The sequence below is a fragment of the Mandrillus leucophaeus genome, unplaced genomic scaffold (assembly GCF_000951045.1).
Source record: "Mandrillus leucophaeus isolate KB7577 unplaced genomic scaffold, Mleu.le_1.0 Scaffold801, whole genome shotgun sequence".
Classification (NCBI taxonomy): domain Eukaryota; kingdom Metazoa; phylum Chordata; class Mammalia; order Primates; family Cercopithecidae; genus Mandrillus; species Mandrillus leucophaeus.
Genome location: NW_012108709.1, coordinates 462,321 through 485,241, shown reverse-complemented (window position 1 = coordinate 485,241; position 22,921 = coordinate 462,321). Strand labels below are relative to the sequence as shown.

Below are 22,921 nucleotides of genomic sequence, written 5' to 3'. Positions count from 1 at the left end.
AATTTCAAAATAAATCTTAAAATGTCACATGACTGTGGTTGTCCCAGAGGCTTGAGAACAGGTGGGGCCATCACAGCTGCCAGTGTTCACACATTGTAATTTGTCATACCCTGCTTTCTGGAAGGCCAAAAGCCCTGGAGGGCAATGAATTTGACCCTGCCTGTCTTGCATTTAAACACTGCTTTTCACTCGAAATCCAATTACCCTCTCCGAGCAGCATAGCTGTCCACCGTGTTTCCAGTAATGCCTGGCCCAGGGAGATGAAGAGGATACTATGTTCAAGACCTGGCTGCCTGGGGCTTTAGCAGCACAGCCCTGTAATAAATGTGTACCTTTGCCATGGGAGACGGTACATATTTCTCTATGAAAAATAATTCTGTCATGGAAATATAGAGGACTAGGAAAAAGCATCAAAAGGACAAAAGGTCTTGATGCAATTTCAGGGAGAAAAAAAACCCACCAGTACGACAAGCGAAAGGTGAGACACATCAGCCCGTGAGAGCCTGCCACGTACTTGCAAGGTTAGGGCTGAACTTCTGCCCTCTCTCTTGGGTGGGGTGTCTGTTCAGTCTCCAGGTCCTCTGGGGTTGCACTAAGGCATCATCGAGGTCCCTTCCAGATCTGAAATCCCAGGAACTGCTTCTTACAATTATGCAAGGGATGGAACTATGGGCTTCCAGAGACAATGCACAGAAGGGTAAAAACGTGGAGAGTCACAAGGCATTTCTCAGCTGAAAAACACCTCTCCCTTATTGGCAAATCTACTGACTCAGAGCTGAGTAACCCTTCTTCGGCAGAGGATTGATGGGCTTCCTCCTAGACCACTGAAACTCCAAGTACCAAAAGTGGTATTTTTGACAAATTTTGAGATGGTTGACACAGCTGCATTGTTTTCTAAGATGACAGGCGTCCCTTCGGTTGTGATCTAGACCAATTGTGCTACTCTAATTAAAACCATCTCAGCATGAAAGAAGATTAAAAGAGATTCCGGCTTCCGTTTTCTTTAGTAAAACTTTTCTGGCTTATCTTCCATATTGCTTGTCAAAATATGCTGTAATTATTTCAGAAAATGTTTTATGGATAAATTACTAATATAATCTTTGCTCATAAGCAGTTGAAATTTCTTCTCTCCAGCCCTATTTTGGTAATTCTTTTGTCAGACTAATCTGATGAGTCACACCACTGATGATTCACCTTTTGTTCAGATGTGGTTTCAGAAAGGAACAATGAAACATATCATTGCAAACCAGCCATTCTCTCCTTTGCTGAAATGGTTAATTTGTAAAATAGTACTGCAACAAAATGGCCTGAATTCTAATTTGTACATTTTCATGAAAATAACATGGACCAACTGCAATCCAAAGGCTTTTGGAGATGCAAGCAATATTTAAAAGATAACAAGAATTCTGACTCAGATTCATTAAACAGCATCTTTCCCAGAATTTAGAATCTTCTTGTAAAATGGTAGAATTCCTACCATTAGTTCCAAGCCCTGAGTGACCACATCCTCCTGGAGCACGCCGTGCCTGCTTCATTTCTGGATCATCACAGCCACCACACAAAGTGGCCTCGAGTGACACTAATAATTCTGCAGTGGATCAATGAGTGGGCTTGGAACCTGACTGGCTGGGAATGCCATAAGGCTCCATGCCACTTGTCTGACACCACAGAGAGGAGGAGCTTGTGAAATACCTTGCTGTGTATGCCATGCTTTCACCATTTGATATGATGGTCGAGGACAGGTGGAATTTTTTTTTTTCTTTTTTTTTTTTTGACACAGGGTCTCGCTCTGTTGCCCAGGCCGGAGTGCAGTGGTGCAATCTCAGCTCACTGCAACCTCCGCCTCCTGGGTGGAAGCAATTCTTCTGCCTCAGCCTCCCGAGTAGCTGGGACTACGTGCGTGCACCACCATGCCTGGCTAATTTTTGTATTTTTAGTAGAGATGGGGTTTCACCATATTGGCCAGGCTGTTCTCAAACTCCTGACCTCGTGATCCACCCGCCTCAACTTCCCAAAGTGCTGGGATTACAGGCATGAGCCACCACGCCCGGCCAAGGACAGGTGGAATTTTAAATAACCACTTTGATAAAAATGTCTTAGCCCTTTCCATTTGGGGTCCTAATGGGCATTAATTGAACAGGCGTTTTTCAAGGGACCTCCTAAGAGACAAGCTCTGCACCAGGCACTGGGAGACTGGGAGGAGTGTGAAGCTGCTGAAGACAACTCCATGCATGCCCCTTGCCCTGGGACCCTGGGATGAGGGTCAGGGCAGAGTTGTGGCGAAAGGGTCCCTTGCCCTGGGACCCTGGGATGAGGGTCAGGACAGAGCTGTGGTGAGAGGGAGCCCTCTGTACTGAAGGTGGGAACCACAGGTGCAGGATGTAAAAGGCAGGTGAGGAGGAGGTTAAGGAAGCCAGGGTGCCCGACCTGGCAAAGCAGACTCCAAAGAAAAGATCATCGTGGAGGGAGGCCAGGTTAGGGAGGATTTGGATGGTCTCTCTAGAGCCCTCCAGGCTAGAGAGTTAGGAACAACTGGCAGGAAGTAGGAGGAGAAACAGCCAGCGCATCCCCAAGGATGGACGGGAAACCTCACGACCCGTGAACACTCCCCCTTACAGCAGCTGGAGAACATCCTAGTCCATCACAATTTTTGACGGCTTCTCAAGCAGGAAGCTCCCAAAGAGGGCAAGTGCCTTCCCCAAATGACTGGAGGATTTCAGGAAAGATGAGGAAAATATCTAGTATTATGAGATTAAATGAAGAATTCACAGAAGTGATGGGCTGCATTTTCTCACATCATCCTTGGTAATTTATTGCAACACCAATAAGACCACAAAACAGAGGGTGCAAAGAGTTCTAGATAAAATCACGCACACTGGCACTTCACGGATTCTGAGTGTATTGCAAAAAGCAAGCTGGTCAGGGTAGTGCACGACCAAGACAGCCGGCAGAACCGGGCGCCTCCTGACTAATGAAGTCCTATTGTTACGAGTGGTAATTGCATTTGTATGCAGAATCCGTGCCAATTCCAGCCTGTCCGGAGCCCACTTGGAGTGGAGTCTCTGCAGCCTTTGTCATTCAGCGATTATCTCTTTATGGAAGTGCCCTTTCCAGCCCTGCTTCAGTGACCACCACTTGTGCATATTAAGTTCTTTAGCAGCATGAACTGAGGTGGGGGAAGTTTCCCTTTTGCCTAATGTTTAGGGCTCCGTTTCTAGTATTTACCGTGAGTGACGGGGTGGGAAGATGACGAAAGGAATCCCTGAATGACACTTTACACAATGTTATTCTGGGTAAGGAAATATTTTTGTTTAATGAAGTCAGGAAAAAAGAATGATTTTGACAGACCTCAAAATTCTTCTTGAAAATTCCCAAAGCTAATAATCCAAGTTTTTTCTTTTCTATTTCAAATCTAAAAATATATTACTTATATCCCTCGCATATGTATGGATTTAGGTTTAGTCATTTTTACTAATGTTTAGTAACACCTTAAGTCTCTTATTTAGATGCTATAAAACTCGTTACAGCCGTAAAACTGAAAACTGATTAGCCATCTCAACATATTATTTGTGGAACAATTCGTTAAAATTTATTAGCAGAGAAAGGCTAATTATACTGATAGTCGCAGCTTTTGGTTATACCCCAAGGTCAAAGTTAAGGAGGCATTTACCAATGTCCAAAATAGCAGGAGGGGCTGCGCTGTCAGTTTCATGGGAAGATAAAGATAATTCAGTTTTAGAGGAGTATGGAGATTTTTCTGGCGGTCAATACAGGATGCAGTCCTGGTCACGATGTCCCAGGCTAGGTCATAGGAAATTCCATGGGGAATAGAGTGACTAGGGAATTCAGTGGTGCGAGATCCCCGGGGCAGGCTCTTCCTCAGAGAGGCGTCTTGAAGGAACCTGTTTGAGAAGGGACCTCCTGCAGGAATGCGCAGGCTGACGTTTAGAACGGTCACTGGTGACACCAGACGACACACACAAGCAGCCAAGGGTTTCCGTGTGTGATGAGAACTATCACTGCTGCATTTAGTGGAGGTGACACTCTCAGCGGGTATCAGGATGGAATGGGAGCTCCTGACCACATCTAAGAACAAGGGTTCCAGGCTGGTGGCCCAGGGAGGCAGGGTGGCTTTGTAGCCTTCCCTCCAACACTGGGAGCCCGGGACGTCACCCGTCTCTCTAGACAGACGCACTCCCATCTTCGAAAGGAGATGGGCAGGCAAGGTGATGGTCCTGGTCATGGGAGCCCACTCAGGGTTGGGTTGGCCATGAGGGACTCACAGCAACCAGCTTAGAACAGGAGGACAACAGCCCTGCCTTTTCAAGGCAGTTATAACACAGTTTCTGACAAAAGTCGGAAAACTGGCTGCTCTTCGTTGAGGTCAGGAACAGCAGTGTACTGCAGGCTACGTCTAAGAAGGGACTGACCCCTCGGATTATCACGACCCATCTTCCTGGCTTCCTAGGGGGATGGCATAAGATATGCTTCCTAGACACATGGCAGTGCTGTTAGTCATGGGGTGACTTTCCTCGTGGAGAACTTACGATGGGCAGAGGCTTTCCAAATGACTTGGGTCTGCCTCTGCTCCTCGGTGACACTATTTACGGGATGCCAGGTTCTCCAACCCCTGTGCATCTGACCTGCCCTCAGACCCAGGCACCTAGATGAGGCTTAGGCCCCAGAGCCACAGGTGCACTGCAGAGAGTGCCGCAGGTAGGGTGGGCACCTAGGATGAGCTTCAGTCAAGCAAGGCCTCCAGTATGGTCAGGGAAAACATCCAAGATGCATTCAGAAAGCTCAGCTCATCGTCTAACTATCACTTTGGATCCTTTGTAGTAAAATATATAGCTAGGGTATCTGGCTAATGCTCTTTTAAAAAAAACTATAATCATAATTGCTTGTTCATAGCATACCAGGAAAAGGGGACAGATCTTATAGTTTGAGTGTCAATATCGTGGATGAGCCATTTATTCTGATATTTTAAGCCCTACAGTGATACCATAAACATTGATTGAGGCACCTACTATGTAAAATAGTGGTAAAGGAAGGACACGAAGTTACAGTGAATCATTTCTATGTTTGAAGTGTTGAAAAGCTAGTAACTACAACTCACTGATATTTTAAACTATTAGGATGACATCCATGCATAATATATATAATATAGGTACATAATATAGGAATAGTATATAATAAAGTATATAGACAGAATAAATAGAATTATACAAATGTATATATTTTAAATGAAAACAGAAAATAGGGCAGCAGCACTTTGCTGAGATTAGAAGTGAGGGGATTTGGTTCAGTCCATCAGTTTATTGCAATTCAACAAACAAATAGAGCAGGTTCGGAGCCGGCACTGTGTTCAATACACTGCGGACAAAAGATGAATTTAAACATGGTCCATCCCTCTGAGTTCCCAGACCTGGGGAAAACAGCTGTGATCCCACAGCAGATAGGCTCTCGTAGAAACCTGGAGACAATGCTGCCAGAGCGGTAACTCATCCCGGAGGTGTGTGGATGAGGGAGGAAGGAGGGTGGACTTCGTTATTCTAGAAAATCCACAGAAAGAAGGGGTGATGTGTCACCTAGGTTTTCAGGGGTAAGCAGGGATTTGAGAAGGAGTTTGCCAGTCTTCCTAAGGTGACTCTGATAACTGGAGTGGGAGAGAATACAGACCGAGGGAGGCTAAGCTGTTCCGATGGCCAAGGAGAAAACTGCTGGAGTTCTGGACTAGAGCAGCGGAAGGTGGGTGGAAAGGAAGGACAACGGGTGTTTTGAGGGTAAATCCACTCGACCCAGGGATGCAGAGGCAGGAGGAGCAAGTCGAGCTAGATTCCAGGGTCTGCAGTCGTCCGGGGCGGTGAATGGGGGCTGCAGGCTGAGTCTGGAAGGACAGAGATGCAGGCAGGGGGAAAGATCTGGTTCTGGACATGCTGGCTTTCCAGGGCCCCTTAGATATGCACACGGAGATGTGTTCAGAAGAGAACAACAAATATTTGGGGTCCTGGTTCTTATATAGCCTGGAGAGGGGGCCAGGGTCACATCCATAAACCAAGGCCCAGAAAGGACTTGCCTAAATTCACCTCTCATACAAGGGGGAGAGCGAAACCTGGGATTGGGACCCCAACTTTCAGCTTCCTCTGGACAATGCTGGTGTTGCCCATGGCGCTCACATAAAACTGGCCAAGTTGGCACCAACGTCAGTTGACATAAATGGTTGTGCTTTGGGGACATGGCTGGTCCTATCCAAAGCTACACAATAAAAGCCAGCCCATATCCCAGTTCGCCTGCCCTCCTGGGCCTCGGCCTTGTTCCAGGAGACCCCTGTGTGAAGTGGGAGCACATCTCGGCCATCACTTCACAGCCAAGCACACTCAGGTCCCCAAGGTGAGGTGATTTAGCCACAGAGGCAGAGCGTGAGTCAGCGCAGAGCCACAGTTAGTACTGGGGAGACTCTGAGATCTAATTCAAAGAGAATGAAAGGCAGAGGCCTCTGACCTGCTGGCCACCGAGCCACACGGCCCTGTCGAGGCTGGAGACCCCAAAGACTAAGGGTTTTCTTCCCTTCCAGAAAACAAGCAAGCTCCAGGGCACCAGACTGTCCTGCTTTTAACTCTTAACTGATACACACAGGCGACTGGAGAAGGCAACTTTAAAAACGTGTTCCTCTTAAATTATCTTGAGGATTCAGTGACAGCTTGCTAAAGAAACTGTGGCAGGGCCTGAGTATTTATAGGAGCATGAGACAAACAGAGAATAAGCTGGAGAAGCAAGAAGGATGCCGCTCTGCAAAATCGCATGCGGCAGCGGGGAGAAGTGTTACTACAAAGCCTAGCACAGTCTCTGGGAAGAAAATAAAGCTTGGGTGCAGGCTGGAGAGCAGCCTGAGATGTAGGGCAGATTCTTCTTTCTTTGGAAATGTACAGAATAATCATGTTGTAAGAAAGTTCCCACACTTAAAACTTTCATTTTGAAAAGGGAAAGACCAACCAAGAAATTAAATCTCTCAGTTGCTTTAATCATGCATCACAGGGCGTTGCCAAGAGCACAGCGAGGGCGACACAGCCCCAGGGCATCGAGTGTTTGGGTGGATGATTCCCTTATCTGGAGGGAGAATGGAGGTGCAGGCAGGGAGAGGGCTACAAAGGTAAATCCCTACAGTCCCCAGGGATTCGTGTCTTGTCAACATCCCCAGCCGTCCGGGGATCTTCCCTTCTCACCCAGCGAACTCTGCAGCCTGTGTTCGAGGTGTTTGTAGGACAGAACACCCCGCACAGGTAAGGCTGGCCTGGCTCCAGCTGCTTCAGACTCATGCTTTGAATCTCAAGAATCAGGACTCTTTCCAGGTTGCCGCTCCTCCCCAGGAGTAAGAATTCCTCATGACAGGGACACTCCCCCGCCCATGCATGACCAACACCAGATCCCTCCAGCAGGAGGCAGCAGCACCACCCTCGGCTTCCTGCCTCCTGAGCTGCTGGAGAGAGGCCTGGGGGGTTTCAGGGGGGCTGTGCAAAGCCACAGCCAGAGTCCTGAGAAACCACAACAAGGTTTGGAGCCCAGGCTTCCCATGTGCCTGTGTGGCTACAGAATGAGCCCCTGCGCTGGAGCCGCCCTGGGAAAGCAGGTCCACACAGCATGTCTGGAGGCCTGGGACCATGATGGTGCTCAGAACAAACATCGCCCAGAAAACATCGGGCTAGACCTCCACGTTCTATCCACAGAAAAGTGAAAAGTGACACTCAGGCTCCCCCTTAGCACAGCAACAGTGGCAGCTGGTCACTCACAAGCAGACCCCGCTGGCCGCACCCATCCTATCCAAGATCTTACTGTAGAATCCTAGAAGACGGGAAGGAGGGGACCGTGACATGGGAGCCAGGCTCCAAAAAGATCCTGGAGTGTGTCTTGCAGAAAATGTTTCAGGATCTTCGATAAGTTCTGACAGAATGGAACCAGGCCACAGACTCCATCTGGAGTGGTCCTGACGCTGCCTCCAGGCAGAGCTCTATTTGTTTGTGGCAAGGAAGGTGTCTCATTGTGGGAGAACGCAACGTAATTTTTGGCCAAAATAAAGCAGTCCTGGGCAACTGGGACTAAAAGTGAGGTAGAATTTGCCTTTTTTTTTTTTTTTCTTCAAGACAGAGTCTCACTTTGTTGCCCAGTGTGGAGGCAACCTCTGCCTCCCGAGTAGCTGGGATTCCAGACATGCACCATTACATCCAGCTAAATTTTGTATTTTTAGTAGAGATGGAGTTTCACTATGTTGGCCAGGCTGGTCTCGAACTCCTGATCCAAAGTGACCCGCCGCCCTCGGCCTCCCAAAGTGCCAGGATTACAGGCGTGAGCCACCGTGCCTGGCCAGAATTTGCCTTTTAAGACTCTGTTCTCATTCATTAATTCTAGCAATATTACTTAGGCAACTGCCAGGACCCAGCCCCTGCTGCAGTTGCTGGGAACAGAAAGAGGATGACGGCATGGCATCCCCTGGTTATGGTGCCTGCATTCGAGAAGATGCATTTAGGAAGATGAAGGCAAGTAATATGGGAACAAATAATTATGTGGTTAGTGCAAAAACAAATAAGGAAGGATGGATTGGGCAACCTTTCAGAAGGTGGTCAGACAACAAGGAGGTTATGTGGACCTGAGAAACAGTGGGCCAAGGAGTGCCAGCCATGCCAAGAGCCCAGAAAGGCATTTCAGGTGGGGAGAAAGTGATAACCATGAAGCAGGCAGCAGTGGACAAAGATGTGGCCCCAAGTAGGGCAACCAACCCTCCTACCACCGGTCTGCCAGGCAGCAGGAAGGGAAAGCTGAAGCAAGAGTCACGCGCCCTCCACCAGGCAGGCCCCCAGGCACCATCTGGACAAGCTGCTGGCTCAAATACAGAGGGAGGTCTATGTGCAGGGCAGTCCCAGTGCCCTGGAACATCTAGCAGCAGCTTTTCTCCAAGTCCATTACTCTGACCAGAAGAGCAAGTGTTGCTGCCTTTTGATCCATTTAGCTGTTAAGACTCAAGGGACTTTTGTTCGATGCCAGCCACTTGGCCAGACTGTTAACCTTCTGATGCTGTCCCCTCCAGTCAGGTTTCTGCTTCAGACTCAACCCAGAGACTCGGTGTGTCAAACTCAACCTAGAGACTTGGTGTGGTTCCCCAAGAAAAGTCTTTGAGCAGGAAGCAGTGTCCAGAACAACGCACATTATTCCTTCACACCTCTGCACACCTCTGCACCGGCATCATCCCACACACAAATCCACTGCAACTCACATGTGACAGATGGGGCGATGGGCTGGGGGGCGGACCTCAGGGTCAACTCGCTGGCCACCACTGTGGGCGTTTCCAAGTGGGCCCTCACAGACTCACAAGTGCCCTCTACCAAGGAACCTGCCTCTGGTGGCAGATTCCCAGGGCAGCGTAATGGGGAGTGCAAACAGGAATCAACTCGACAGATAATCGAGTCATTCTGTTAACAAGAACTCAGATTAGATTATTCTGTGATTACATGGTTCCTTGGTGTGATAAATTGGTTAATAACAGGATTCCCAATGTAGTTGCTTAATGGGAATTCAATAATTACAGGTAGCCAGAATTGTACTGTTAGCCTAGGAGATGCTAGCACCTTCTCTCGTTTTAATAACCCAAAACCAACCTGGGGCTGTCGAAAGGGTTACGATCTAGAGAACACACCTTTGATATTACCGAAGCACTTGGTAAAATTACGCTCCTGTACCTAACACACCATACATTCACAGGTTCGATTGACAGGCTCCTGTTTTCCTTGTTAAATGTCCAAGTTGAAGAGATCCCCAATAGATACCTTTATTACTTAGCTCTTGTTTCCATTATAAGATTAGTGATCAACAGATAATAATGGTACAATAATATTTAAATTGCATCTTATAGTTTAGGAGGCTCGTCCACGGGCATTCTTTGGTGGGGAGAGACTGTTACCACAATTCAGCAATTACGATAGCCAGGGAAGGAACTCTTATCTCTCCTTGAAGTGAATGAATTGAAGCTTAACGAGCCCCCAACTCCCAAACCAGCATCAGGTGGAAGAGGCAGGGCGGAAATCCTATGTCCTTCTAATGCACCACATCACAGAACTGAGGCCCGAATTTCATTAATGCAGTATAGCCTTAGATTACACTTTCCACAATTGTCCTTAAGAGGGACTACGCCTCCATCATCACATAGTCTGGATTAGCAGGACTTCAATTCATGAGATTTTATTCTACTTCCTATAAATTAGAGCATAACTCAAAGAGGCTCTTTGAAAAAAGGGAAAAGGATAACTTGTTTTGGGAGCAGGAGGTTACTAGCCAAAAACTTCTCTGACAATTTTTTTTTTAAATTTTTTGAGTAATATTAGAGTCTTTGACAATGAGAAAAAATGGAACAGTGGATTTAAAACGTGAAATGGCCCATTAGATGGGTCTTGAACTTGTTTTAAAACTCCAGATAATATAGCTTGGCTGTTTCTGTCTTTCCCAAATGTCAAAATTTGTCTAGGATTAATGGTTCTCTAAATCAATAGGATTTCATGTTTATAAATGGTTTATGGATCCACTGGTTATAAAATGTTATGAGCTCATGCATTATCATCAACGCTGAGCCTTTACTGAAATCTACTGACATTTAGTCTGGCATCCAGACCAGACATGGAAGGAGGACAGAACGGAATCCTCCCAAGGCCTGGCCCAGACCACAGAGGTCCCAAGGAGGGACAGGGCGAGCGGAGAGGGAAGCAAAGCTCCTCAATGCAGGGATCATCACAGAAAAACGATGCGGGGACCGGGGGTCCTATCCTAATTGCCAAGGGGACCTGTTAAGACTCAAAGTTAGAAGATCAAATGTAGTCCTTTGCAAAGACATGGAGAAAAGAGAGGGCTCTAGACAAGCTGACAGCAATTTTCGGAGAAATGCTGTAAGAAATAACATAGTTCAAAAATCATCTTTCACACCATCTTCTAACACAAACATCACTGCTGGCAAATGTACTTCCATATTGGCTCTGTGCTTGCACGCCGTGACTTGAGTGATGTGATTTTACTTTTGTGTTGTCTTTACTGAACACACCCCACACTTCTCCCAAATAAACTGTGGTTAGTAATGACGGAGTACCGTTCAATGGTGTTGACTCCATGAACACACTGTTCTCCCCAGCGATGGGCACTATGGCCCTTATGAGATTTTCAGACAGATAAGCTTTTGCCAAGGAGAATGTCAGCCAAGGTCATTTCCTTTCAGAATTGTTTTAGGTGGGAGGATCAGAGAAATCTATTTCTCTGATCTTGTGACACACTGCACAGGAACAGACCCTGCGTGCACTTGGTATAGATATATGAAGGCGACCCCCGCCCACTCATACTTTTGGTTTTCTGTCTTACTCCATGAAGCCTAGGTGAACAGACTGTGGACAAACAATGGGGTTATTCATATTTCACATTTTTCATTTCCACAAATACATACACCAACTGTGCACGGTAACACAATGTTAAAGATTCACCGAGAGAAGCAAGTAAGTTACTTTCCAAAGGAAGTGAGCCTACTTGAAATACTTCACGGCAGCACACAGCTGAAACATAGTGTATCGACTTGCTATTATTAAACCATAAAATTACATTATAAACAAACACTGACCATGCCCAAATTTTGCTGTCACTAAGAGGGATCTTCATATGGAAAAGATCAAATGTTAAATTCTTCACTCTCTCTCTTTTCTAGTGTGGAGCTGGATTTTAAGCAGCAAGAAGACAAACTCCAGCCAGTTCTGAGAAAACTCCACCCTATTGAGGAAACTCAGGTCATACCTTCGCCTTACTCTCAGGAGACTTACTCCTCAACTCCCAAGCAAAAATCCAAAACTGAATCTAAAAAGCACGGAAGATGGAAACTCTGGTTCCTTTAACACTCACGGTGTCCGGAGTCTCGAGGCCGTCTTTAGAACCCACTGGAGTTTAAGTCAACACTTTTCCAAAATGAATAGGATCGAGGGAACTGTGGTGCCCATTCAGGCACCTCCCACTTCTCGCCCTGCGTACCAAAAAGGCCTTTGTACCAACAGATAATTAACAGAATCAAGGTATTCCGTGTCACTCCTTGCCAGCTGTTCTTTGCAGTTCACTGATGTGGGATGTGAAATCTGAAATGAAACTTACATAGTCCAAGATGATAAGTAAAAATTTTCCCCCCACCCCCGATCTGCAAGTAATACATTATCAACCTGCAAGATGGCAGGCTGTCACCCTGTACACAGCTATAACTCATAATTATTTTCAAGCCTTGATTTTCTTTTTAATAATGAGAAGAAAAAGCAAGCCTTATGTTTGCGAAGGACTTCATTTTTATGTTTCATTTTGCAAATAAGCAGGGGGCGAGTGCAATTTTCAGCACATCAAATTCCGGAGAAAGCACAATTTTTTCAAGTGGTCGGAGACCATGAATAATCTCTAAAATGTGACTATATGTATATTTGCCTTCATGTGCTATAGCGCTAAGCCAAGTGACCACATCTCAGTGTCACATTGACACCTCAAAGTTAGCATCCTCTTCATCTCCAGACTTACGACATGTTTACTGCTCATTTTCCAAATGGCCAGCAGCCAGGAGTCCCCCCAAAGTCAGGATATGCCTTTAATCGCTACAAGTAGACAGGGTCAGAGCTACCAGACACAAAGCTTTCTTAGATCTCATTTTTAATCTTTTGGTACCCAAAGGCCAACTGATACATTCTGGCAAGAATCTGAGAACACACATAGAGATACACGATGGATAATCCAACCACCAATGAATCACAGGCATTCTGTGCCATGGCAGACAGTGTTTTTGTGGATCAATCCTCTGAGAAACTGTTAGCCATGGTAAGTGCAGCCAGACATGATATACAATTCGTTATGCTTTGTATTAACGGTGGAAGACCTGACCATCTCAAAGAGAAATAGCGTGTTTAGTTTAGCTGCTACCAAGGGACAACGTCGCCTACATTTAACCTATTAGTAAGTTGTACTAAACAACATACTTAGGGGAAAGCTGTGAATCAAATGTTTTTAGATATTTTTTAAATCAACAGTAACACTTAGAGTTCTCTCTTGATTACACATTGCAATGTAAATCTTAGTTCCTTTATTTTTTCACTCATTTCTTTGCACCTTGCAAGTATCTTTTTATAGAAATCAAATCCCCTAGTCTATTAATGCCTTTGTCTATCAATTTTTTTGATTTTCACAATAGGAAGTAGGGATCTTACTTTGCCTTTTTTTGGTACAACTTAAATTTTGAATAGTTTGTGAGCATACAGGAAAACCTAGTCTTGAAGTTTCAGTCCAGCAGTTTCACATCTAGCAGAGTGCTGACATGCACACCTCATTGATTAGATGCCAAACACACAGTGGCTGACCTTGGTAAAAGGATCGCACCTGCTTTTATCAGATTGGAGCTACTTCTTGCCATGTATTTTCCTCCTGACTCAATAGCAAATCTGTTTTAGTTCTAAGTGTTTTGATTCTACAAGGACCTAGTGATCAGTAATCAGATCGGACCTTGAAAAAAAATGAAGAGTATATCGTGTAAACATTCTTTGGGGGCCACTCAAACAATACCGCAGTTGTATGCTTTAATTTAAAACACACATGTGCACACACACATCTTTTGCGGAAACACTATATGAGGTTCGAATCCCTGAATATCAGTAAAAGGAAATGAGAAATATTTTTGTGCAAGAACAATGAGGAAGTTGATCCTATAACATGAAGGAAGTGTAATTGTTTCATGTAAACATTTAAAAATGGGTTTCATGTTTTTTATACTGTTTTTAACTAAAGTTATAAAAATGTTTCCAACAAGTTCTCTGTCCTTATGTTTTAAGAATCCCAGCTATCTCAGTAAATTGAAATAAGGGTATTAGCATTTTTCTAATCAGTAATACAAATCTGTCTAAACAAGAGGACATCCTAGTACACAAAATAATGTCACTGTTTCACACCAGTCTAGACCAAAAAGAAAAAAAAAAATTAAAATGTTCAGAGTCAAAAAGGAACTTCTGAAGATAAACTAATTCCTCCCTAAAAATTAAAGTATGTTTAAAACGGAAAAAACTATTGTCAAAATCATTTCCTAGTTTAATTGCAACTCGTCACTAACAGATGGTGATTCTTCTCTTGGAAAGATTCAAGTAAAAACTCTGATACAAAAGCAAGGTAAAACGCACAGGGTTCCCTTATGTAGATGTACACATGGCATTGCATATAGAGATTAAATTATTATACTTGTCATTAAGTTCTTTATTAATTTTTAAATAAAAAAATCAAAGATGTTTTACGTGGCTATTAAACTTATTTCATGGCCTCAAAAATTGGGGAACATAAAAGTAATCTAAGAAAAGAATAATAAAGGAAGAACGTTTGGGCTGATAGGCATTTCATCGGTCTGCAGAAGGCAAGAGCATCGTACAGGCTGGGCCTGACCCACCAGCCAGAGCTGGCCTGGCCTGGGGAGGGGAGGGACTGACCCATGCCCCCCCATGCACCCTGGCATGGAGTTTGGCCACCAGAAGACATGGTGGCATTTTAGAATGCACACAGGCTCACAGCAAGAGGTGTCTGAGGTTTAATTTTTAAATAACCTCAGAAGAGACGGCTAAATACATTGAGTGTTGTCAGAGTAAGCTGTGGCATGTAAATCTTGCCTCCATGGCCCAGGGAAGGTAGCGCCTCTCTAGATCTTCCATCGTGCACATCCCCAGCCTCAAGGGACCAGCGCCTTCTTCCTTTCTTCTTCCCCTCCCTAGTGGGAGATAGGCTGAGCGCCTGCCTCTCCTGCTGACACTAGCCTAATACTAACCCATCTGCACATGTGGGCTGGCGCTTGCCTCACCTGGACGGCCTAGGAGAGGAGAGGCCACGACCCTTTTTCCCAGTATCTGCAACCATGGAGTCCATGTGCAAGGGAGAGGGCACTGGAGACTGAGACTCGAGGCTCCTGCTACCATCGCATGTTCTTCAGGGAGAAGAAGGGGGTTCCTTTTCTGACACATGCAGAAAGGGAAGGAAGGCCCAATGCACAGCTCAGAGCAGGCAGAGGGAGGGGTCTGTCCCATTCTATAATCATTTCTGAGCCAACTATTGGTGCTGCCTCAAAGGTCCTGTTCTACAGACACCCAGATACAATGAAGGGTGCCCACCACTCAGGTGCCCACCAGTCACTCTACAAGTGTGCAACTCACTTCCAAGAAGCAGAAATCCTGTAGTCCTGCATCTGCTCCTTCGATCTCTGACCCGCCAGCAGAAGATAAATGGGGAGAGGCTCAAAGCATGGGAAAACCTTGCTACCTTGGAAACAACTTAGGTAGTTGGCAGCGTTTCCCATGTACCCTGAGAGGCAGTTACTTATCTATAGCCACAGAGAACTGAGATGTGGCTGGACTATTGGGTGTAAATGGTGTCACAGTCATGGCCCAGCCTTAGGCAGACCAATTCCAACCTACAGTCACAAGGAGGATGACTTGCAACACTGTTTTCCTGGGAGACCACACGGGCATATCAGAACCAAGACACACAACCGTTAATTGAAACTGTGAAGACAGACCATCAAATCATGGCCTTTCCTAGAAGACAGCAAGAAAAGGAAGCAAGAAAGAGGCATGAACTTCTCTATGTCATGATGTTAGTAACACCATGGCCTGTTTAGAAAACCTGTCACTGGTGGACCCATTCCTTGGGAGCATTTTTATTAGCAAGTGAAAGTTGATGTAATTACGAATCAGGGCAGTTTTGCTGGAGCAGTGTCACCTAAAGATCAGAGCTGCTGCTTCCCACACCAGCACGTCGTCTTTGATCTATAGAAACTCTACCACTAGCATATTTGCATGCGCTGCATGTGCAGCCACTTTATTTACTGAAAGTAAACAACTTTGTGGTGCAAAGATCAGAAAGAACATCCGTTTCATGAACTGGCATAAAGTCATCAGGCTACAGTGGATCCTATACATTCTGGTCAATGACAAGGTCATTTTAAGTTGTGCCAAAATTAACTTAAGGCAGTCTGGTTTTGCAAATACCTTTGCAGTTTGGTATGAATATGTAAGGACTGCAGAGCATATTTTGCCCATTCAATCATGTGGTTTTTACTTCTTCTGCAGTAAACCCATAGCTGGTAACCAACCTTGAAAAAATACCAGGGTCACAGGAATATCAAAAGAAACCTAAAATTGCTGTAGCTGCCCCAAAGAAAAATGAACTTATAAAACCATTGTTGCACACATACATTTCAGGATGATTTTCTGAAAGCAGGCAGGTTTATTAGCAAACAGCACAATTATAGACATTTTTTGTGATGATTATATACAAAAGCCAGACACTATTTGAGACACATTTTTTTTTGCAAATGATTTTAAAATCATTTTTAAAACACATTCATACTTAAACTCTATTACAATGGACATCTCAAAATGAATGCTCATGCATGGAGATATAACATCTTTGTGAAAATATTTGGTTATAGTCTTGGGGAAAAGGCACTATTCACTGGGAAACCAATTCTATTATACCATTTTCCAAATGAAGGAGCATGTCAGACCCTTATCAATCACCCAGGCTTAGAGAAAGCACCGGGTTTTCACCAACAGCAAATTCCCTGCCCAAGATGCTGTTGTCACAATGAAACACACCCTCCACCATCCCGTCAATGTCCCCCTGAGAGAGTGTTTAGAGTGGAAACAAAATAACTTCCATCACTTGTGTCTAGGGAGTCAGGATGCTCCAGTGGTCACAAGAGTTAAGTGGAAAATCCAGGCAACATCTTCCCCTTCTCTAAGCCCACTTCTGTCAATGTTCAAAGGGAATTTTTCCTTAAAAGAAGCCCACATTTTCATTTTAGTGAATTAGTAATTTCTAATCCCCTCGTGTGTATCCAGGCCACAGAAAAATCTTTAGAAGTCCGTCTCACTCCATTACATTTTTAAAGGACCTATTAACAGAATGTAAATCTGATCATTTGAAAGAAGCAACAGCAGCTCATATCACAGGAGACGGAAATGTAACTCATTTCACCAGCTCTCATCTCAGCCTGGAGTGCTTCTTACTCTAGGAAAAGCACACACCCAATGGCTGGCCAGCCCACCTGCACAAAACACAAGAGGACCTGTCCCAGCCGTGGTCACCTGCTCAGACCCGTGCGTGATGAGGAAAAATGCGGCTTAATGCTGAGGGCTTAGAAAGCCTCTCAAAAAGGAATGCTAAAATAAATCCTGAAGTCTAACTTAATATAAAAGTAAGTATTTCACTCCATGTTTCTACCGCATCAGACTACATCAGAGTAAAGATAAAATGACCTTTTCGTTCTGTGGCAAGGCTATTGCAACACTTCTGTCTCTGGGCATATGCTAAGTATTCACATGGTCTACAGTTCCGTAACTGCCAAATGGAGTTGTTTCGGTTTTTCCTTAAGGATGTAACACTTAGGATCATAGCACATTATTATCCTAGGCACGAGATGCATTCCAATCACCCATTTCAAATATGATCAACTAAAGCAAACAATATACAACTGACTGCAAAGTCGAGTTTTTGTAAAATCCCACAGATATAGATAAAAGCCTTATATTGCATATCCCAACTTATCTAATTAAGTGTGAAGTTCCCCAGTTTTCTATTCCTTACATAAATAGGGGGAAGCTGTCAGGGCATAATCACATTCCCAATTAATAACTTATTCCGATGGAAAGAGGCCACATTTCTAGTACTGTTGTTGACAACATCATGCAATAAATCATTAAGCAAAGTATATCAATTTCAGAGTTCTTTTTAATCACTTTAATTTTAAAAAACTCATTTTCAGTGATTACTTCGAATTTTTAAGCTGATTCATAGTTATATAATTTCTACTATATTTATGCAAAACTGAGTAACACATAAAGACTGGAATCTCTAAGGTATATAATGGAATGGTACAGCCTACCCAAAACAGATCTATGAACTATTTTCTGCTCTTTTTCCACTCTAGAAGGTCCACTGATTAAGGTTTTTGTCCACTTTGTCAGGGATACTTTTTGCCTTGATCGTCCTCTAATCTAAATTCACAGAGCAACAACAATGACTTTAAAAAGTTAATGCACAAATCTACATTTGATGCAAATTGGAAGAGCAAGGGCAGGCATCCTAAACAGGGTAGCATTTCACTCACACTGCTCTGTTGACTCCAGAGAGGGGGGCTCGTGGCTGGCTGGAGATTACAAGGTCCCACTAAACAACTCGAATTTTCAGTGGCGAAGGCCCTTCTTGAAAACATCTTGATGTTGTCATCACTCATTAAATGATTATAGCTTATTCAGAATCTTTTTGAGAGTCCTTCCAAGACAGCTGCGTTTTACAAAAGAACTTCCAAGGATTTTTTTTTTACTTCTTTACAGATCTTAGAGATGGTAGAATTGGGAGGAGTCCGTTTAAGACCTCTCTGGTCTTCCCACTTTGAGGCTTCTGTTTGGGAAGGTCAGGGCTGTGGAGGATGGTTCTGGAGGTGGGCAGTTTGCTCTAACTCTTCCATTCCTGGACACTGCTTAGACCCCTATGCCAAATGCTTGATATCAATGTGGCTCCGGATAAGACCAAGCATGGGTCCTCGCTGTCACACCCCCTTCTTAGAACGTGCAAGGCTTCTTCCTGAGGAACTCCTCAGGGTTCCTTAGAATACATGGGTTCTTCCAAGCTGGAGCATCCCAAGCCCTTCAGGAAATGGGCACCTAGCTTGTGGTCTGGCCCTTCCAGCAAGGAGATCCTAGAGTTGGACCATGGATACAACATGGTAGACAATAGAAAGGTGCTTATTTCACTGAACAGCTGTCTCCCTAAGCAGGACAGGGATCTAGGAGCAGCTCAGTCCTTTCGATGACTTCTGAAGTGGACCATGGCCATCAGCATCGTGTGCCTGTGTCTTATAGAAGGGACTGACAGCATACACGGGAACCAAATCCAGGCTCAAAACAAGTGCTGCCATGCTAGCTGTGGGATCTTGAACTGTTTCTCATCTGTCTGCAGGGCACTGTGAGAATTAAATGAGAATCTTCCTGTTCATTACATAGTGCCTAGCACGTAAATGCATGCTCAGTGAAGAAGTGCCATTATTACCACCACACTTATCATCATGCCTGAGATAAGAGAAATTTCTCAAAGACATCCTGGACCACATGGTCTGTGAGGAGACACCATTCCCTGCAGGGTCTGTTCTACCCTTTGATGAAGCTGCGAGCACATCTTACAATCTCTCCACATTCCCAGCTTCCCATGAAACTTTATGAGCTTTTTCTCTGCCCTCTTCCCTCCAGTTTAACTGTTGGTCAATGGGCTACAAGCCAAGTGAACACACACCCACCATAAAGACCCTAAATAAGGCTGGGCATGGTGGCTCATGCCTGCAATCCCAGCACTTTGGGAGGCTGAGGCAAGTGGAGCTCTTGAGGCCAGGAGTTCAAGACCAGCCTTGCTAACATGGTGAAACCCCATCTCTACTAAAAAATACAAAAATTATCTGAGTGTGGTGGCATGCACCTGTAATCCCAGCTACTAGGGAGTCTGAGGCACAAGAATCACTTGAACCCAGGAGACAGAGGTTGCAGTGCATCAAGATTGCACCACTGTACTCCAGCCTGCGTGACAGAGTGAGACTCTTATTTTGGGAGGGGGAAAAGAAAGACCCTAACTGGAGGCAGGATTGTGCCCCAACTAGACACAGGACCACACCCCTAACCAGAGACTGGACTGTGCCCCTCTGACCAGAGACAGGACCTCCTAATCGGAGAGAGGACCATGACTCACTAACCAGAGACAGTACCATGTTTCCCTAAGCACAGGCAGAATCATGCTCCCCAAAACAGAGACAAAACAGTCTCATGAGACCACCTGCCTCCACTTCCACCCTCTCCCTCACCTGCCACCATCCCGGCATGCCATCATGTCATCCCCAGCCTTTCTAGGTCCGCCCATCCCAAGAGGGTCTTGGCAGAACCACACTTGGTTCAAGTTCAAGCCACACACTGTTTGCTCTACATAACGCCCTTTCCAGTTCCATTCCTGAGACTGTGCAGACTGCGCCTGCAGCACAACCCCAAGAAGACAGGAACGCTGGACCTCAGGGGTCAACACCGGACATCAGGGATCAACGCCGGACCTCAGGGGTCAACAGGTGGCTCCTGGAGTCACCGCAAATCCTTCTCCATGGGCTCAGTGCCCATTCCATATTAATGTGTTCCAAATGTGTTTCAAGACTATGAATAAGAATAATTATGATGGAGAATAAGAAAAGGCAGGCAAATTTACGTTTATGTAATAATGGAAAAGTCTACTGTAAATAAAGCCAATTTACATGGAAACATTTTATTTCCTGAGTCATACATGTTGTAACCCCAACTTAAAAGAGCACACTTTAAGAAGGAAAATCTGAACCTCACACGTGCTGAAGCCCTAAGACACGAACTGTTTTACTGGATGGAAACACACGAAGGCAGCATTTGTCCATCTGAGGGACCTGTCTGTGACTCACACAAAACAGAGTCCTCTGTGGTGACACCAGACATAGAAACGCAAAGGACCCCAGTGCTCCGTTCGGACTATGCTGTCCAAGAAGACACACTTCACCTCCCTGTTCACACCCCAGATGAGCAGGACACATCTAGGAAAGACCAGGGTACCTCCTCTGATGTCAAGTGAAAACTCCAAAAGGACGTTTTCTCCTTTCATTTCAAGTTATTTTCTGGAAAAGGATCTACCAAGGCAAGTTAAATGATAATGTGTACTAAATATTTTAAACATTATCCAGTCTATCTTTGATGGGCATTTGGGTTGGTTCCAAGTCTTTGCTATTGTAAATAGTGCTGCAATAAACACACGTGTACATGTGTCTGAATAAAGAAAATGTGGCACATATGCACCATGGAATACTATGCAGTCATAAAAAAGAAAGGATGAGTTCATGTCCTTTGCAGGGACATGGATGAAGCTGGAAGCCATCATTCTCAGCAAACTAACACAGGACCAGAAAACCAAACACCACAAGTTCTCACTCATAAGTGGGAGCTGAACAGTGAGAATACATGCACACAGGGAGGCGAACAACACACACAGAGGCCTGTTGGGGGTTGGGGGCAAATGGAGGGAGAGCATTAGGACAAATACCTAATGCATGCGGGCCTTAAAACTTAGATGATGGGTTCAGAGGTGCAGCAAACCACTATGGCATATACATACCTATGTAACAAACCTGTATGTTCTGCACATGTATCCCAGAACTTAGAGTTAAAAAAAAAGAGAGAAGAAATTATAACCTCTTGAACCTCAAAAAAAAAAAAATTTAAATGAGACCTACTCATGCATTTTTTGCTGAAGGAAACAAACTTAAGGTAAGGGGGTGGGGAGGACAGCAGTGAACCCTGGAAAAAGGCACCGTGATCAGAAACTTGATGGACTGCCTAATTAGTAAAATATTTTGGAAAAAAAATGAATAGGCTCCTGCCTAATTACTATTTAAGAGAAACACCTACAATATAGGAGTAGACAATAAAATAACTAAGGTGAAGTACCTCAATTACTTTTTAGGGTCCTTCATAAAACTTTATTAATGGCACCTTAAATGTAAACACTATGGAGAAACTGCCAGAAGAATGAGGACTGAGCAGAAAATACATATCTTTTGCTAGAAGACAAGAGCCAAATGTTTCTGTCTTTAAAGTTGGTTTGCTTCCCCTTCAACTTTGACATTCATTTGGAAAATGAGGACATTTTATATACCAGGCTGTATCTCGACGGCTCACTACAGTGTATAATAGGCTTATGTTCAAACAGCAGTTGGAGAAGGCTGCTGTCAGTCCCAGTTAAATATCTAAGCGTATGTCACCAAGCACTTACAATGAGTTCGGAATCTCGTCCCATGGAAATGACGGTTCGGTTCACGGTCCGGAGAAGTTTCTCCATGATAATCTGGACGTGTCTCTGAGTCGGCCCCTGGGGAAGGACACACCAATGAACATGAACGCCAAACAGAAACACTAACACGCAAGCCCCAGTGGCTGCCATTGAATCCACTTACCCTGTAAAGAGTAAATCAATTATAACCCTTAATGAGATGAAAAATGGCCCTTGTCAAAAGCAAAAGCTCCCACAAAGAAAACTCAGGGGATTTTATTAATTATAGTCCATTAATGATAATTTGTTATATATATAATCATAGTAATTTAATTTAAGCAAATCTTAAAAATAAAAGAAAATCTGTTTAAACAATATAATGTTTATGATCCCTGATTAGCCCACCAATTAGTTTTCTAAAGATATTTGGCCATCTGTAAATGGAAGGCAGGCAGATAACAGTCCTAGATGGTTCTGCATGTCAAATGCAAATAACTTAAACAGTCACATAGGCTAGAATGTTTAAACAGCATTTAGCAAACTATCTAAACTTCACATTGCTGTGGCATTTTCTATCAGTAAAAATTGACTCTTTTATTAGTGTGGGATGCGATTGTTGATTCTTCTTTGTGAACTCTGAATCTGATTAAACACATGCTCTAGGCCCTTCCCAGCGTCACCACCTCCTCTGTGAGCTTTGGCCAAACAAGCTCTTACACCAAGCTTTTCTCCAATAAGAACAGGAAAGAGCCAGAAATGGGATCACTGGAGGCCGGCCTTTGGGTGAAGGCTTCCAAAAAACCTCTCCAAAGGCAACGCTCCTGTAAGAGCTAAGGTTTCTAGCATCACTAAGAACAGATTTAATCCTATCTTTTTCTTCCAGATCACCAACCAGGCTCTGAGAGAATGAACCAGTGCTACAGGGGAGAGGGTGACCAGGTATGTGGGCATGGTGACTAGGAGGGATTTCCAAGGTCATGCAGGAAAGGGCCAGGGACAAGCCTCATCTACTTAAAAATCCTGGCTACTCTGT

General features: G+C 44.5%; 2 protein-coding genes across 2 annotated transcripts in view; one reads left to right on the top strand and one right to left on the bottom strand.

Annotated features, from left to right (window-relative positions):
* Nucleotides 1–14,312, top strand: part of FAM196A (family with sequence similarity 196, member A) — a 58,018-nt gene extending 43,706 nt beyond the window's left edge. The window contains exon 5 of the mRNA XM_011967589.1: nt 11,726–14,312. Coding sequence (XP_011822979.1) covers nt 11,726–11,909 — 184 coding nt within the window. The 3' untranslated portion in view covers nt 11,910–14,312. The remainder of the gene's footprint in view (nt 1–11,725) is intronic.
* DOCK1 (dedicator of cytokinesis 1) overlaps nt 1–22,921 on the bottom strand; it is a 545,861-nt gene that overhangs the window by 328,585 nt on the left and 194,355 nt on the right. The window contains exon 33 of the mRNA XM_011967590.1: nt 21,892–21,987. Coding sequence (XP_011822980.1) covers nt 21,892–21,987 — 96 coding nt within the window. The remainder of the gene's footprint in view (nt 1–21,891; nt 21,988–22,921) is intronic.